This window comes from Rhincodon typus, chromosome 13, assembly GCF_021869965.1.
Source record: "Rhincodon typus isolate 14 chromosome 13, sRhiTyp1.1, whole genome shotgun sequence".
NCBI classification, from domain to species: Eukaryota; Metazoa; Chordata; class Chondrichthyes; order Orectolobiformes; family Rhincodontidae; genus Rhincodon; species Rhincodon typus.
Window position 1 is genome coordinate 27,634,017 of NC_063344.1, and position 17,687 is coordinate 27,651,703.

The 17,687-nt window shown below is 42.3% G+C and overlaps 1 protein-coding gene across 8 annotated transcripts in view; it reads right to left on the reverse strand.

Moving 5' to 3' along the window:
• abcc5 (ATP-binding cassette, sub-family C (CFTR/MRP), member 5) overlaps positions 1 to 17,687 on the reverse strand; it is a 131,737-nt gene that overhangs the window by 64,371 nt on the left and 49,679 nt on the right. For 7 of the 8 annotated variants that reach the window (XM_048604678.1, XM_048604675.1, XM_048604674.1 and 4 more), the window contains 2 exons: positions 11,961 to 12,085; positions 8,475 to 8,547 (listed from right to left, as the gene is read on the reverse strand). In XM_048604678.1, coding sequence (XP_048460635.1) covers positions 8,475 to 8,547; positions 11,961 to 12,085 — 198 coding nt within the window. Of the gene's footprint in view, positions 1 to 700; positions 957 to 8,474; positions 8,548 to 11,960; positions 12,086 to 17,687 lie in introns of those variants that run through there. The other variant, XM_048604680.1, reaches the window with a different exon arrangement.

The following is a 17,687-nucleotide window of genomic DNA, read 5'->3' on the forward strand; positions in this document are numbered from 1 at the left end:
GTCCTTTTGCAATTCCACTCTATTTTAAGGTTATGACTTCATTTTAGATATATAGCTGAGATTCTTCTAAAACAACAAAATACTTTCATATTTCTTGAAACTTATTTTATATTCTTAATTGGTTAGTCAACATCTGAAAGAGAACAAAGCTTTTTTAAGTAGTACTTCCCACAACCTCAGAATTTAAAAATCAATTAAATACCTTTACAATAGTCATTATAAGGAGCTCAATAAGAACTTGCCATTCATTTATTAACTTTTTAGACAAAAGGACTGACGTCAGTAGTAAGGCAGTAACATTACCGAGAAACTCTGACATCTCCAAATTCAGTTACTTCAGAGTGCACAGAAAAATATCACAATCAACTGCATTAATGTAGCAGCTTAATTGCAAAAACAATCACAAAGATGTTTCAGAAGAAAAACAAAATATTTACAAGCTATTTAAACTACCTTCATCTTCCTTGCAACATAAAAGACAGAAGCATGTCAAAATCGCAATTTTGGGTGATATTCAAAAATGTTACAGTTTTTAATAAACCAAACATAACCTACGTGCTGCAATGAAATCACAACAGCAGTATTTTTTTCAACTACAGGAGGACTAATTCTTGTAGCAGTATTGTACATATCAATTAGAACCTGACTGAAATAAAACAAAGCAGTATTTGTGAAATAGCTCAAATGAGCCTGAACTTGCCCCATAGTCTTCTTTCTGAAAGTCTGAATTGTGCAAAGAATGACAGGGCAATTTCTTCATCCAGATGCAACTTGGAAGAATTTTTTAAAAATTGGAACAAATCCAAAGGGTTGTGGTCCAGAGGGCTGACGAGGTACAGTTTCCATAAAGCTTATTTCAATGAGACAAAAATGGATAAAATCTAGCAATCCACACACAAACACAACTATACAGGACAGAGGGAGGCCATGTTCCTGATCCTGTTTGCTTCAGGTCATTGAAAGAGCTATCGAATTAGTCACTCTTGCCTGCCCATTCCTCATTGTCCAATGAATTTTATCCTTTCAATTGTTTATCCAATTTCCAATTGAAGGTTTGTACTAGATCTGTTAGCACCACATTCATGCAATCGATTTAGATAATAATGACTTTCCTCCTTACATCATCACCAGTTCTTCAGCCAAATACATTAAATCTACATATCCTGTCTCTTGCAATTGGAAAAGGGGATTTTCCATCAAAATGATGATTTTGGATACTCCTATTATATCACTCTAAAACTTCCTCTGCTGTAAGGAAAACAATCTCAGCATCCCTAACCATTCTACATAACTGAAGTCCCATATCCCTGCTACATTTCCAGTAAATCTCCTAAGAAAATAAGAAATAGGAGCAAAAGTAAACCATACACATTCACGAAGCCTGCTACGCCATTCAGTAAAATCCTAGCTGAACTTTTGCTTCAACTCCACTTTCCTACCATCTCTGATTCTCAGAGATTGAAAATACTGGTTGTCTCAACTTTAAATACATTCAATGATGGAGCTGAGATAACAAATTCAAAAGATTCACAATTTTTCAGTGAAGTATGCTTTCCTCATCTCATTCCTAAATAATGGGTCCCTTATTCTAAGACAGTGCTATGCTTCCTCAACTAGTGAAACCAATCTCTCTTTAAACTGTCAAGCCTCTTCGGAAATTTGTATGTTTTAATAAGATCACCTCATTTCTCTACATGTCAGACAATATAGACTCAATTTACTCAACCTCTCAAAATCATAGCACAATCCTCTCATCAGAGGGACCAATCTAGTCAATCTTGCTTTACCACCTCAAATGCTGGTATATCCTTCCCTAAATAAGGTAAAGTCACCATAGTCTTACCAGACCACAGGGCTGCTCTTGTATTGGAAAGAGATGATTGGAGGTGGTTTAATCTGAAGGGCACAATGGCTCAAGTGAGGGGAAAAGTTGACAAGGAGAATACTTCATGGTTACCTCACCTGGTGCGGGAATTAAAATCTGCAACCCAAACCAACTGTCCAGCCAACTGAGTTAAACCAACTCCACCACCACCACTCCTTCCCTAACCACACATAGGTTTCTACCACAAAGCCCTGCACAGCTGAAGTAATACTTCCTTATTCTTGCATTCCAAATCACTTGTAATAAATTTCAACGTGCCATTTGCCTTCATAACTGTTTGTTGGCCCTACATGGCAACTTGGTGTTCTTTGTACAAGTACATCAAGTTCCTTTGTACATTTACAAGTTTCTGGCTTTTTAAAAAAGAACCTGCCCTATATTTAGTGAATAACCTCACAGTTCCTTATATTATACTCCATCTGATATCGAGATGCACACTCAATTAACCTTACTTTATTTATTTCAGCCTCTTTCTGTCCTCTTCACAACTTGTATTCCTACCTAGCTGTCTATTAACTGCAAATGTAGATGTACTGTACCCTGACTCTTGGTTTCAACGATTTACATAAATTTAACTAAGACCCGAGCACTGTTCCTCGGAAACTCCACTAGTCGCAGGCTGACAATATTAAAATGCCCTATTGATCTTCACATTTGGTTTCCTGTCCATAACCAATCTTCCATTTATGTCAATGTACCAAATCCATGAACCCTTATTTGATGCATTAAGCTTTACTGTGGCATATCATCAAATGCTTTAACGAAGATCTGTATCGCGGGTTGCAGTTAGAGTTGTTGGTTGGTTCACTGACGTGACTGGTTTTCATGTGAACATTTCGTCTCTCTTCTAGGTGACATCATCAGTGCTGTGTAGCCTCCACTGAAGCGCTGTTGTTCTGTCCCACTCTGAATTTATATGGAACAAAAACAAAGTTGCTGGAAAAGCTCAGCAGGTCTGGCAGCATCTGTGAAGGAAAAAACAGTTAATGTTTCAGATCAGGTGACCCTTCCGCAGAACTGCTGGTGGCTGGGAAAATGTCAGTCTATATGCAGAAAAAAGGAAGGGGATGGGGTAGGAAGTAAACAATAAGATAGAGCCTAAAAAGAGAGAAGAGCAGTTGGACGGACAAAGGAGTTGATAACCATCATGCTGGGAAGGTTAATAGTTGTTAATGTGAACTATTAGTGACTAACAACAGGTAGTGTGTAATGGCAGGCTATGTGGTAACAAGGCCTGGTGTGTGGCGTAGGGGGCTGGGGTATGCAGAGTTTAGGCCCGAAAATTATTGAATTTGATATCGAGTGCGGAGGGCTGCAGGGTCTCCAAGTGGAAAATGAGGTGTTGTTCTTCCAGCTTGCGTTGAGCTTTGCTGGAACACTGCAGCAAGCCAGAGACAGATGTTGGCCAGGAAACAGGATGGTGTGTTAAAATAGCAGGCAACTGGAAGCTCAGGGTCTTTTTCATGGGAAGAACGTAAACGTTCTGAGAAGCAGTCACCGAGTCTACCTTAGTTTCCCCAGTGTAGAGGAGCCCACATTGTGAGCAGCGAATGCAGTAGACCAGATTCTGGGAAGTGCTGCTTCATCTGGAAGATATGTTTGGGCCCTTGGATACTGGGGAGGGAAGAGGTAAATGGGCAGGTGTTGCACCTTTGCCGGGACCGTTCCCTCCAGGACACCGTGGTCCACACTTGCTTCACCATCTGTAACTGGCGAAGGTGCAACACCTGCCCATTTACCTCCTCCCTCCCCAGTATCCAAGGGCTCAAACACACCTTCCAGGTGAAGCAACTTCCCAGAATCTAGTCTATGGCATTCGCTGCTCACAATGTGGTCTCCTCTACATTGGGGAAACATCTATGTTCTGCTCACAAAAAAGACCCTGAACTACCTGTTGCCTGCCACTTTAACGCACCACCCTGTTTCCTGGCCAACATCTCTGTCTCTGGCTTGCTGCAGTGTTACAGCAAAGCTCAATGCAAGCTAAAAGAACACCTCATTTTCTGCTTGGGGACCTTGCAGCCTCTGCACTCAATATCGAGTTCAATAATTTTCGGGCCTAAACTCTCTCATGTCCCAGCCCTCGACCCCACACACCAGGCCTTGTTACCACATAGCCTGCCATTACTCACTATCTGTTGTTAGTCACTAATAGTTCACATTAACAACTATTCACCCTCCCAGCATGATCGTTATCAACTCCTTTGTCTGTCCAACTGCTCTTCTCTCACTTTAGGCTCTATCCTATCGTTTACTCCCTACCCCACCTCCCTCCCTTTTTTCTGCATATAAACTGATGTTTTCCCTGCCACCAGCAATTCTGAGGAAGGGTCACTGGACCCAAAATGTTAACTCTGTTTTTTCCTTCACAGATGCTGCCAGACCTGCTGAGCTTTTCCAGCAACTTTGCTTTTGTTCCTGATTTACAGCATCCACAGTTCTTTCGGTTTTTATTCTGAATTTATATGTTGAAATATAACATGTTGAAATAGACCCCATCTACATATCACTACGGTACAAAACCGGAAACAAGACTGCCATGACAAACTGGACTATAAGAATTCAGAGCGGGACAGAACAACAGCATTTCAACGGAGGCTACACAGCACTGACAATGTCACCTAGAAGGGAGACGAAACGTTTGCATGAAAACCAGTCAGCTTGGCGAACCAACCAACAACTCGAGTATTATCAAATGCCTTTTAAAAAGCCAAATTTTGTTACATTTACTGGTTCCTCTGATTGACCTACTAACTGCATTCTCAAAAAACTTTAAAGCATTTGTCAAACACCTTAAAACCATGATGACTTTCTCCCATCATAGTACAATTTTTTAAGTGCATTCCTAAGGTTACTTTACTAATATATTCAAGCATTTATGCAATGACCCAGGCAGGAATAGCCGGAGCACTTCTAAACATTTTCACTTCCTTTCTGGCCATAGGAGAGGTACTGAAGCACTGAAGGACAGCAAATGTGGGACCATTATTCAAGGCAGCAAGGGATAAACTGTGAAACTACAAGTCAATCAGGGTAATCTCAGTAGTGAGGAGACTTTTGGAAACAACTCTGAGGAACAGAATTCACCTGCATTTAGAGATGAATGGATTAATCAGGAACACTCAGCATGGTTTCGTTAAGGGGAGTCAAGTCTGACCAACCAGACTGAATATTTTAAAAGCAATGACTAGGTGTGTAGATGAGGGCAATGCTTTTGATGCCTCCTTTTGTAAAGGCCCCACAGGGAGACTGATAGTAAAGGTAAGAGCCCGTGGGATCCAAGAAATTTGGCAAATTGGCTGAGCTGCAGGAAGCAGGGAGTGTTGGGCGAAGGCTGCTTTTACAACTGGATCAGAGATAGTAGGAACTGCAGATGCTGGAGAATCCGAGACAACAAGGTGCAGGGCTGGATGAACACAGCAGGCCAAGCAGCATCATAGGAGCAGAGAGGCTGACATTTCGGGCCTAGACCCTTCATCAGAAAAGGGGGAGGGGAAGGGGGTTCTGAAATAAATAGGGAGAGAGTGGGAGGCGGATAGAAGATGGATACAGGAGAGGATAGGTGGAGAGGAAACAAACAGGTCGAAGAGGCGGGGATGGGGCCAGTAAAGGTGAGTGTAGGTGGGGAGTTAGGGAGGGGATAGGTCAGTCCAGGGAGGACGGACAGGTCAAGGGGGCGGGATGAGGTTAGTCGGTAGGAGATGGAGGTGCGGCTTGAGGTGGGAGGAGGGGATAGGTGGGAGGAAGAACAGGTTAGGGAGGCAGGGACGAGCTGGACTGGTTTTGGGATGCGGCAGGGGGAGGGGAGATTTTGAAACTTGTGAAATCCACATTGATACCATTGGGCTGCAGGGTTCCAAAGCGGAATATGAGTTGCTGTTCCTGCAACCTTCGGGTGGCATCGTTGTGGCACTGCAGGAGGCCCAGGATGGACATGTCGTCTGAGGAATGGGAGGGGGAGTTGAAATGGTTTGCGACTGGGAGGTGCAGTTGTTTATTGCGAACCAAGCGTAGGTGTTCTGCAAAGCGGTCCCCGAGCCTCCGCTTGGTTTCCCCGATGTAGAGGTAGCCACACCGGGTACAGCGGATGCAGTATACCACATTGGCAGATGTGCAGGTGAACATCTACTTGATGTGGAAAGTCTTCTTGGGGCCTGGGATGTGGGTGAGGGAGGAGGTATGGGGGCAGGTGTAGCACTTCCTGCGGTTGCAGGGAAAAGTGCCGGGTGTGGTGGAGCTGGAGGGGAGTGTGGAGCGAACAAGGGAGTCATGGAGAGAGTGGTCCCTCCGGAAAGCAGATAAGGGTGGGGAGGAAAAGATGTCTTTGGTGGTGGGGTCGGATTGCAGATGGCGGAAGTGTCGGAGGATGATGCGTTGGATCCGGAGGTTGGTGGGGTGGTACGTGAGGACAACTGGATGTCTGTGCCCACAGGGGTCATTGCTGTTTGTGGTTTATATAAATGACTTAAACCTGAAGGTAGAAAGTTGATCTTAAGTCCCAGAAAATATGAAAATTGGTGGGGTGGTAAATAGTGATGAGGATAGTCTTAAATTACAGGAGGATTTGGACGACCGAATGGGCTGATCAGTGGCAAACTGAATTCAATCTGGGTAAATGTGAAGTCATGAACTTGGGCAGACAAACAATGCAAAGGTGTACATGATGAATGGTAGGACCCTAGGAAGAACTGAGGATCTCCTGTGCATGTACATCAGTCTCTTATGGTATCAGGACAGGTGGATAAAGGGGTTAATTGGCATAAGATATACTTGCCCTTATTAGCTAAGGCATAGAGTTTATGAGCAGGGTAGTTGTGCTGGAATTGTATAAACCATTTTATAGGGCACAGCTAGAATGCTATGTGTAGTTCTGGAATCAACAAGGATGTGATTGCACTGGAGAAGGTGCAGAGCAGATTTACCAGGGTATTGCCTGAACTGAACAGTTACAGTTACCAAGGGAGATTTGACAGTCTTAGGTTGTTTTCCTGAGAGCAGAGGAGATTGAGAGGGAACACGATTGAGATGTAGAAAATAAGAGAGAGGGCAGACAGGAAGAAATTTTTCCCCTTAACACAGGGATCAATGACTAGGGAACATAGATTTAAGGGAAGGGAAAGAAGGCTTAGAGGAGATGTGAGAAAAAGCCTTTTCACCTAGAGGGTGGTGAAAGTCTGAACCTCACTGACTGTAAGGGTGGTAGAGGCAGAAATCATCATAAAATTTAAGAAATATTTAGATGCGCACTTATGATTACAAGGCTATGGGCCAAGTGTTAGAAAATGGGATTGGAATAGTTAGGTGGTTGTTCTCGAATGGTGCAGATTCAATGGGCTGAAGTGACTTTTTCTATGCTGTTGACCTCTTATGACTTCGACTACAGGCAACGGTGCTACAGTTTCCTCAGTTCTTAAAGAGCAATCTTGCATTTGCTAACGTCCAAATTTCTGGGACCATTCTAGAATCTAGGGAATTTTTAAAAAATCATCCATTATCTCTGCTTGATAGCACTGTTGAATACACCTTCCATGACCTTTTTAATGATCAAGAGTAGGCTGATGGAGTGGTAGTTGGCCTGGTTGGATTTGTCCTGCTTTTTATGTACAGGACATACCTGGACAATTTTCCACATTATTGGATAGATACCAGAGTTGTAGCTGTTCTGGAACAGCATGGCGAGGGACATGGCAAGTCTGGAGCACAGGTCTTCAGTACTATTGCCAGATTTTGTTAGGGCCCATAGCCTTTGCGGTACCCAGTGACTCCAACCACTTCTTGATATGACATGGAGTGAATTGAATTGGCTGAAGACTGGCATCTGTGCTGTTGGGGACCTCTGGAAGAGGTCGAGATGGGTCATCGACTCAGCACCTCTGACTGAAGACTCTTGTGAATGCTTCAGTCTTAGCTTTGCACTAATATGGTGGGCTCCTCCATTATTGAAGGTGGGGTTGTTTCTGCAGCATCCTCCTCAAGTGTGCTGTTTAATTGCCCATGTCTATTCACATATGGATGTGACATGAGTTGCAGAGCTTAGAACTGATCCATTGGTTGTGGAATTGCTTGGCTCTATCACTTGCCACTTATGCTGTGAGGCACACAGCCTGTTTTGTAGCTTCACCAGGTTGACACCTCATTTTTAGGCATGCCTCGTGCTGCTCCTGGTATGTTTCTACTGAACCGGGGTTGGCCAGCTGGCTTGATCGTAATGGTTGAGTGGAGGATATGCTGGGCCAAGCGGTTACAAATTGTGTTGGAGTACAATTCTGCTGCCGCTGATGGCATACAGCAACTCACGAACGCTCAGTCTTGAGTTGCTAGATCTGATCAACATCTATCCCATTTAGCAGAATGATAGCACCACAAAACTCAATGGAGGGTATTCTCAATGTAAAAGTGGGACTTTGATTGTGCGGTGGTCACTCCTACCAATACTATCATGGGGAGATGCATCAGCAGCAGGCAGTTTGGTGAGGATGAGCTCAAGATTTCAGAAAATTCATAATTTTGCAAAATATGAAATAATGACTCATCTAACTAACTTAGGAATTAAACATAGCCAGACTAAAAACATTAGTACTTTTCATACCTCTGTCATATCTCCATTGGGCAATATTGCAAGATCTGGTCTCAGGCAGCAGGCAGTAAGTACACTGTTGTATCTAGGTTGAAGGACAGAGTTAGTTTCACATCATTCAATAATAAGGTTCAGTCAAAAACAGCCACAGGTCAAAAATCAAATTCTGATCTTCGTAAATGATTTATGGACTGAACCTTACTTTTTTGACAAAGTGAAATTTGCATCAAGTGTTTTTTTGAGAAATTCTCACCAGGAGGCTCAGTGAAAATTTATGCTATATCTTATCAAGCAACCACATTAACTATATAGCCTGCCTCACTTCCAGTGCTATTAGCATTAAGACCAACAGTGGATGCCACAACCTAAGACCAGGATAGCCTGGTCCAAGATTGCTATGCCAGTTAGTGCAGTCTCAGCTATCTGGAGGAATTCCTAGCACTGTGGGAGAAAGGCCAATATCCTTCTCCACTCTGTTAGTACAAGTGCCACCATCTTCCAACTGAGGCCTCACACTCACTCCATCTCCACTACTGTCCCTGCCACTGAGGCTCATGTTCTATCACTCTCATTACTGCCTGTAACTTCTCCCTTCACTCTCTGTCACCCAACACAACCCAAAAGCACTAACCCTGCATGCCCACTGCACTGGTAGCTCTGGTTGACAGGGCAAAATACACAAATGCAAGGCAGGATGTTGTGAGCATCCAAGTAGGCTCGGAATGAGTGAACACCATGATAGAGTGAAAACAGCCAATCCATGAGTGGGGTGTATGTCCCGGAGTGCATAGTATCCTTACAGCAACATTACAATGATAGTTGCTGGTGTAGCCCAAGGTAAAGCAATGAAAAAAAACTAGTATGCTGGCACAGCAGGTAAAAATAGGCAAATGGAATTTTGGCATTTATTGCTCAAGGAATGGTGTATAAAGGTGTTGCTGAAACTGTACAAGTCATTAATGAGTCAGCACCTTAAGTATTATGTACAATTTTGGTCCCCTTACTTGAGAATAGGAGATTTAGTTGCATTGGAGGCAGTTCAGAGGAGATACACAAGATTGATTCAAGAGATGCGGGGTTTGTCTTATGAAGAGAGATCGAGGAGTTTAGGCCTATACTCTCTGGAATTTAGAAGAATGAGAGGAGATCAAATTGAGGTATCTAAGATGCTAAAGGGAACTGTGAAAGTAAATGTAGCGAGAGTGTTTCCTTATGTGGGGCAATCTAGAATAAGAGGTCACAGTTTTACGATAAGGGGTGGGAGACTTAAAACGGTTAAGATGAAAAATACTTCTCTTAAAAGGTCATGAATCTGTGGAATTCACTATCCACTGCTGTTGGTGCCAGGACATCAAGTAAATTTAAGGAGGAGATAGATTTTTAATTAGTAGTGTTTTGAAGGGTTATGAAGAACAGGCAGGAAAATGGAGGTCAAGATCACATCAGCCATGATCCTAAAATTGTGGAGCAGGCTTGAGGGGCGGAATTGCCTACTCCTACACCTATTTCTTTTGTTCTTTTGAAGTGCAGAAGTACCCTGTACTTGGATCAGGAATGTGCCATGAAGGTTCGAACAGGCTGGCACATGACAAATGCCAATATTCCTAAACATGAGGTGCATGTGGCCATTACCCATGGAACATGTCTTGAGATGTTAGATACTGGTGTCCAACACATAGGTTCTTTGGAGCCACAGGCAAGCTGAATTCACCAGGTTCTAATTTCATGTCGAGATTCTAACTTATTTGGGATGTTTGGTAAGATGGGATGCTCAATTTACTGTGCCAAAAGGCATTTAGCAAAAGCATAAAACTTGAGTGAGATACTCCTGACAGCAAGAAAAGCCTTGCTGGACTTCTCAACTGACTGTGTCACAAATCATGCCACAATTGACATCACTCAGACTGCTAGAAGTTTCTGTCCCATTTTTTAACTAGACTACTGAAAAACTGCATCAAATATTGCAAGATCAATGTTGAGAGGTGTAGTAAGATAGAGAAAAGGTGTTGGCAAAGTCTGCAGGATTGCCTGGTAAGGTTGGCAGGGAAGGAAAATGAGATAGTTGAAGTTGTTGCACATAAGGATGGATTCAGAGCTGGGATTTGTTTTTTTCTGGGGAAGGGGCAAGCTATCTGAGAGGAAAATAATGGAAGGAGGTGTGACTAGACAACAGGACAGGTTGGAGACAAAACAGAAAAGCTCGGTTTGAGTGAAGAAAAGAGAGTGATTTCAAGAGTGGGAAGTAATGGGCTCGGGTCTAAGGCAGGAGTAACCATGCACACATGAATGGATATAGAGGTAATGGAGGTTACTTAGGCATGTCAAAAATTGGAGAGATATATTCTGGTTATAACTGGAGATTATAATAAACAGTAATCCAAAGTCAAAGACAGAGATCCATGAAAGATTTCAGTTGATGGATGGAGTCATCATACAGTGCTAATAAACTGATTTTTAGATCTGGAGGCAGTTGTGGAGATCAAATTAATCCAGAAACAATTTGAAATGTGGGTATCAGCGATTGCACTGTTCAAGGTTTTGTTATTGACAATGGGGTACAGAGAGGTCTGAAGAACGGATACTGAAAGAACATGGGTTGATTCAGTGTTTCAACAGACAAAAAAAATGGGCTCAATGATAAGTAATGCTCATCCACAGATGCAGAATACCAACAGGGGTGAATAGAGCTAGCAATGATTGGAGGCTGTCTGTACACTAGCACTCGCTTTGTCCATTTGTTTCAGGGAAGTCTAGGGAATTTTGCAATGTCGATTTAACAGCCTGTAATTTCTGTGTTTTTGTTTGTAATTTCTGTGGCCTGGAGGAAACTGTGTTCCATATTTACGTGGAATGTGTGAAGACACAGCCCATTTCCACTATCTGAGGGGCCTGCCTTTCAAATTTTGGCTGCAGTCAAAGGAGGAGGGCTAGATTGCAATGTCTGCCCAGGAAAGTCACTTTTTCATTGTATAGTTCTTCAGTGGTGCCTCTTTCATGACTTTCACCACTTAGCTTCTCACAGCCTTCTGGTTGGCTCAAAAGAGGGTGAAAACCTGATCTTTATGTCTACAGGAGACTAGAGTAAGCTAAGGGTTCTAGTACAGATGGAGAATACTTACAAACGAAGTAAGCAATATAAATTCAGCATCATGCTCAAATATTTCATTGTCAAGATTTCTAGTCTTACTTCCTTTTTTTGGCAAGAAAGTTATGCATCAATTTACAAATTCAGCAAAATGCTTCACTGAGAACAGTTATGAAAAATTCTTCCAGATATTAATGTTGAAGAAAGCCCTGAAGTCAAATTTCAACAGTACCTTATGATTAGTATTTACACAGCTGTAACAGTAGGATAGTTCATAAAATCCTGCACTGTTCAGACGAATTCCTTGTGCATATCAGCTGCATATTTTTTCTTCGTCTAAGTAACTCATTGACAACATTGTACTTGGAATGCTTTATATTTTACCAACAAATTCTTAATTTCTAAATTCTTACCTTTCTTCATTGAATGCTTTATTAAATACAATATTCTCTCTGACAGTGGCACTTCGAATCCATGCTTGTTGAGCAACGTAAGCAAAATCTCCATCAACTGCAATACTTCCTTCTATCAGGGTCATCTAAGAATAAGTAAAATGTAATTTTTTTTAGGGGAGGGTTGAGTAGGGAAGCCAAGTGAGAGGACAAAAAAAAATACTCTTTACAGTAACAACGCTTTCCATTCACTTTTGTCTCTTTTTACATCCCATAGTAATTACAAAACATGCACTCGAGCTCACAAGAACAGAGAAAGATTTACTACCATTTATCACATTTTCACACATTCCAGCCACATAGAGTGTGTCACTACCTGACGCCACAGCAGTCTGTTCCAAAGCATTCTTAAAACTATCTTAAGGATTTGAAGTGAGGCGTTATAAACATTCTGTACAATCCTTGGTCAGTGACAAAAATCCTCTAACTAACCTCAGGTTATTCAATAAGCTGCCTAGTTTAACATTTTCTTCACTGCAATTAGAAACAGGCAGTCAATTTTGGGATCCAATTTTAACCCAATTAAAACTCACTCAGTTACACAGAATTCAACTGGGTCCAAAAAGTGCAAAAACTAACTTAAGGTTCTTGAATAATCACTCCACTTGAAATTAATTAACACCGGAGAACGGGGATCAAACTATAGAACCTTCCTTCTACTTAGCTATAAAAACAGATACATAATATCACTTAATCCTTGGAAGTGGGGTTCTTGTTGGTGGCAGATAATCTGCAAGCAAATTACACTATATTGTTGAGGGAGCATATTAATTGCAGTGGTTGGAAAGAGGAGATCTTTTTTACTGCCAAGATATTTAACATGCATCCTTAGAAGATAAACTAATTGGATGGAACAACATTTTGCTGATTTTAAAATGAAACCACAAAGTCCTTCAACCTTCATTCCTGCCTAAAAATCAAGCAGTACTATTCATAATTCTCAAGTTTGGAATTTCATTTGTGAACAAACATCATGCTTCTAAAATTATCAACTGACTCCCAATCCCTGACTGTTCCATACAGGCACTAAATGGACTATGTTTTAAATGGTAAAAAATTGCAGCACGCTGCTGTGCAGAGGGACTTGGGTGTCCTTGTGCATGAAGCGCTGAAGGTGGGATTGCAGGTGCGGCAGGTGATTAAAAAGGCAAATGGAATTTTGTCTGCCATTGCTAGAGGGATGGAGTTTAAAAACAGGGAGGCTATGCTGCAGCTGTATAGGGTCCTGGTGAGACCACACCTGGAGTACTGTGTGCAGTTTTGGTCTCCTTACTTGAGAAGGGATGTACTAGCACTGGAGGGGGTGCAGAGGAGATTCACTTGGTTGATTCCAGAGTTGAGAGGGTTGGATTATGAGGAGAGACTGAGTAGACTGGGATTATACTCATTGGAATTCAGAAGAATGAGGGGAGATCTTATAGAAACATATAAAGATTATGAAGGTAATAGATAAAGTGGAGGCAGGGAGGTTGTTTCCGCTAGCAGGTGAAACTAGGACTAAAGGGCATCGCCTCAAAAGAAAGGGAAGCAGATGTAGGACTGAGGTCAGGAGGAACTTCTTCACCCAAAGGCTTATGAATCTGTGGAATTCCCTGCCCAGTGAAGCGGTTGAAGCTACCTCGCTGAATGTTTTTAAGGCAAGGCTAGATAAATTTTTGAACAGTAAAGGAATTAAGGGTTATGGTGAGTGGGCGGGTAAGTGGAGCTGAGTCTCAAAAAGATCAGCCATGATCTTATTAAATGGTGGGGCAGGCTCGAGGGGCCAGATGGCCTACTCCTGCTCCTAATTCTTATGGTCTTATGTAATCATTTGGGACTTTTTTTTTCTCTCTAATCTGTAACTAATTGAGTTTCACATGTAGGACAGGACAGGGTCATTCAGCCTACTGCGCATAGGTAAAGTCACCACAGGCTGAGGGTCACCACATCTCAGGCGAGGGGAGAGGTTCAGAAGGTGAATCATTTATAGTATCGGGAATTGAACCCATGCTATTGGCATCACTCTGTACCACAAACTAGTTGTCCAGCCAACTGAGCTAAACTGACCCCTTCTATTGTGCAAATGGGCTTGCTAAACCAGCTAACATGCTAGTCCCGCTCCTCCTACCTCTCTCATCTTACAAATGTTTCATTTTCAAAATCCGCTTTGATCACCCTTTGAAACCTACTTTTGAATCTGCCATAAACACCCATCAATCCTGTGATTCTGTTCTATTATCCAAATTAAATTAGCAGTTTATCTTTCCTAATTTTCTAAGTGTTTTGCCTAAATCTTCTCTTCAAGCAATCTACACAGCCCAAATTTCTTCATTATTCAGTTAGCATAATCCTGCTCACTCTTAGAACTATTTCTAATACATCAATATCCTTTTAGAAGTACAACAATCAAAGCTGCAAATCATACTCTAGATTTGGTTTTAATATTTCTTTGTATAAAAGCAAGATTGTTCTCTTGACTTCCAGATCGGTTCTAGTTCTTTTTTTTAAAATAACTGCCTTATGCTATTCAACAGGCTTCAAGTTACAATCTAAGTAAAATCTATCTGTTCAGAGATTTTTATGCCACACCTCTGGAGCAGATTGTAGTTGAACCTTGGTCTTCTGGTGACACTATCACAGTGCCACAAGACTCCCTCAAGACTGATCCCTAAATTCTTTTCAGCATGCACTGAGATACCTTCTCACATTATATCTACTTGTGATGTTCCAGTCACTTGCATGCATGAGCCAATTTTTAAAAACTTCATCATCTTTCTACTTATTATCTAGCTATCTAGTTTTGTTTTCTCAAACTGATCAAGAATAGTTACATCCTTTTTCCATAATATGCATAAATACCATTAGCACAAAGTCCTACAGTGTATTACAGAAGCCACTAAGTATTACTTTGTTCCCCAGATAAAGCATCAACAGTTATCAATAATAGAGATAACAAGGTGTAGAGCTGGATGAACACAGCAGGCCAAGCAGCATCAGAGGAGCAAGAAAGCTGACGTTTTGGGCCTAGACCCTTCTTCAGAAACGGGGAAGAGGAAGGGGGTTGTCAAATAAATAGGGAGAGAGGGGGAGGCGGATAGAAGATGGATAGAGGAGAAGATAGGTGGAGAGGAGACATACAGGTCAAAGAGGCGGGGATGGAGCCAGTAAAGGTGAGTGTAGGCGGGGAGTTAGGGAGGGGACAGGTCAGTCCAGGGAGGACGGACAGGTCAAGGGGGTGGGATGAGGCTAGTAGGTAGGAGATGGGGGCGGAGTTTGAGGTGGGAGGAAGGACAGGTTAGGGAGGCGGGGACAAGCTGGACTGGTTTTGGGATGCAGTAGGGGGAGGGAAGATTTTGAAGCTTGTGAAGTCCACATTGATACCCTTGGGCTGCAGGGTTCCCAAGCGGAATGTGAGGTACTGTTCCTGCAACCTTCGGGTGGCATCGTTGTGGCACTGCAGGAGGCCCAGGATGGATATGTCGTCTGAGGAATGGGAGGGAGAGTTGAAATGGTTCGCAACTGGGAGGTGCAGTTGTTTAGTGTGAACTGAGCGTCGGTGTTCCGCAAAGCAGTCCCCAAGCCTCCTCTTGGTTTCCCCGATGTAGAGGAGGCCACAACGGGAACAGCGGATACAGTATACCACATTAGCAGATGTGCAGATGAACATCTGTTTGATGTGGAAAGTCTTCTTGGGGCCTGGGATGGGGGGGGGAGGTGTAGGGGCAGGTGTAGCACTTGCTGCAGTTGCAGGGAAAAGTGCTGGGTGTGGTGGAGCTGGAGGGGAGTGTGGAGCGGACAAGGGAGTCACGGAGAGAGTGGTCCCTCCGGAAAGCAGATAAGGGTGGGGAAGGAAAATGTCTACGGTGGTGGGGTCAGATTGCAGATGGCGGAAGAGTCGGAGGATGATGCGTTGGATCCGGAGGTTGGTGGGGTGGTACGTGAGGACGAGGGGGATTCTGTTCTGGTTGTTATTGCGGGAAACACGGTCGAGGGCGTTCTCGACCACTGAGGTGGGGGGGGGGGGGAAGTTCCGGTCCTTGAAAAACGAGGACATCTGAGATGTTCGGGAGTGGAATGCCTCATCCTGGGAGCAGATGCAGCGGAGGCGAAGGAATTGGGAACAAGAGATGGCATTTTTGTAGGAAGGTGGGTGGGAGGAGATGTATTCTAGGTAGCTGTGGGAGTCGGTGGGCTTGAAATGGATATCGGTTTCCTGGTGGTTATCAATAACGTTTGTTGACTATTAAATCAATGTAAACAATTCCACAAATCTCAAAATTCCTTACTAGCCTTGCTAGAATTGTTTTATCAAATGCTGTTTGAAATCCCAAGTAATTGAATTTACTGGATTCGTAATCCAGAAGCCCGAATATCTAGTCCAGAGCTCAAATCATACCAAGACATCTGGGGAATCTAAATCCAATTAAATGAAATCTGAAACATGAAAATATGGATTGATTGTCAAAACACATCTGGTTTATGATTTTCCTTCAGGAAAGGAAATCTGCCACCTTTCTATGGGCTGGCCTACATGTTATTCCAGACCCAAAACAATGGGGTCAACTCTTAGCTATTTTCCAAAATGGGCTCTCAGCCAATTCAATGTTGTATTCAGTAAGAAGCCTAGATTCCATTTTCTTAACTGCAATTGGAAATAGGCAATTAATACTGACTTTACCAGCTTCCCACATCACATTAATTAAGAAATCCCCATCACCTCTCCAAGGAACTTCAGTAAGCTAAGCAATGATTTAGATTAATCCTAAAGTTAGTTTGTTCTCCTTAATTCTTCAACTGTTTCCATCATCATTATGGAATGTTTACAGTTTCAAAGTGTTGGTCTAATCAATTTAAAAGAAATAATGAATTAAAAGGACAACTGATCTTCATCTGCTATATGCTCAAGTCTTGATGCCAGACTAAAATTGTTTGCATTTAATAACTGGACTATAATGAAAGTCAACATTTTACCATTGTGATTTGTCATACATAAATGTTTTAACAGATTACAGTGTGTAGAAACAAAGGGAGCTTTTGTTATTTGTGCAAAATTGTTGAAGGTGGGAAGGCAGGTTGAGAACACAATTAACAAAGCATGCAGAATACTGGACTTTGTAAACAAAAGCATTGAGTACAAAAACAAGGAAATTATAGTAAATCTAGATACAACACTGGTTTAGCCTTAGCTGGAACACTGGAACTTTTGGAAGGATGTGAAAGTATTAAAGACGGTACAGAAAGGGTCCACAAGAATAATTCCAGTAGTGAGGAACTTCAGTTACATGGACAGATTTGAGAAGTTGGACTGCTCACCTTGAAATTGGTAAGGTGAAGAGAAAATTTGGTAAATGTGTTCAAAATCATGAGGGATATGTGCAGAGTAAACAGGGAAAAAGTTCTCATTGGGGGAAGATTCAACAGTCAAAGGACAATGATTAAAGGTAATTTGCATAGAAAGTAATAGTGTCACGAGAGACACAGGGAATGGTTAGGACCTGGAATACACTGCCTGGGTGTGGGTTGAGATAGATTCGATCATGGTTTTTAAGAAAAGAACTGGACAGTTATCTGAAAAAAAAAGAACTATGGGGATAGGTGGGAGAGTTGTTTTTACCTTGAACTGTCACACACAATGGACTGATTGGTGTTGTCCTGTGCTGTAATCATTCTGCAATTGTCTACTATAGCATTCAACTAGTCACAATCCAG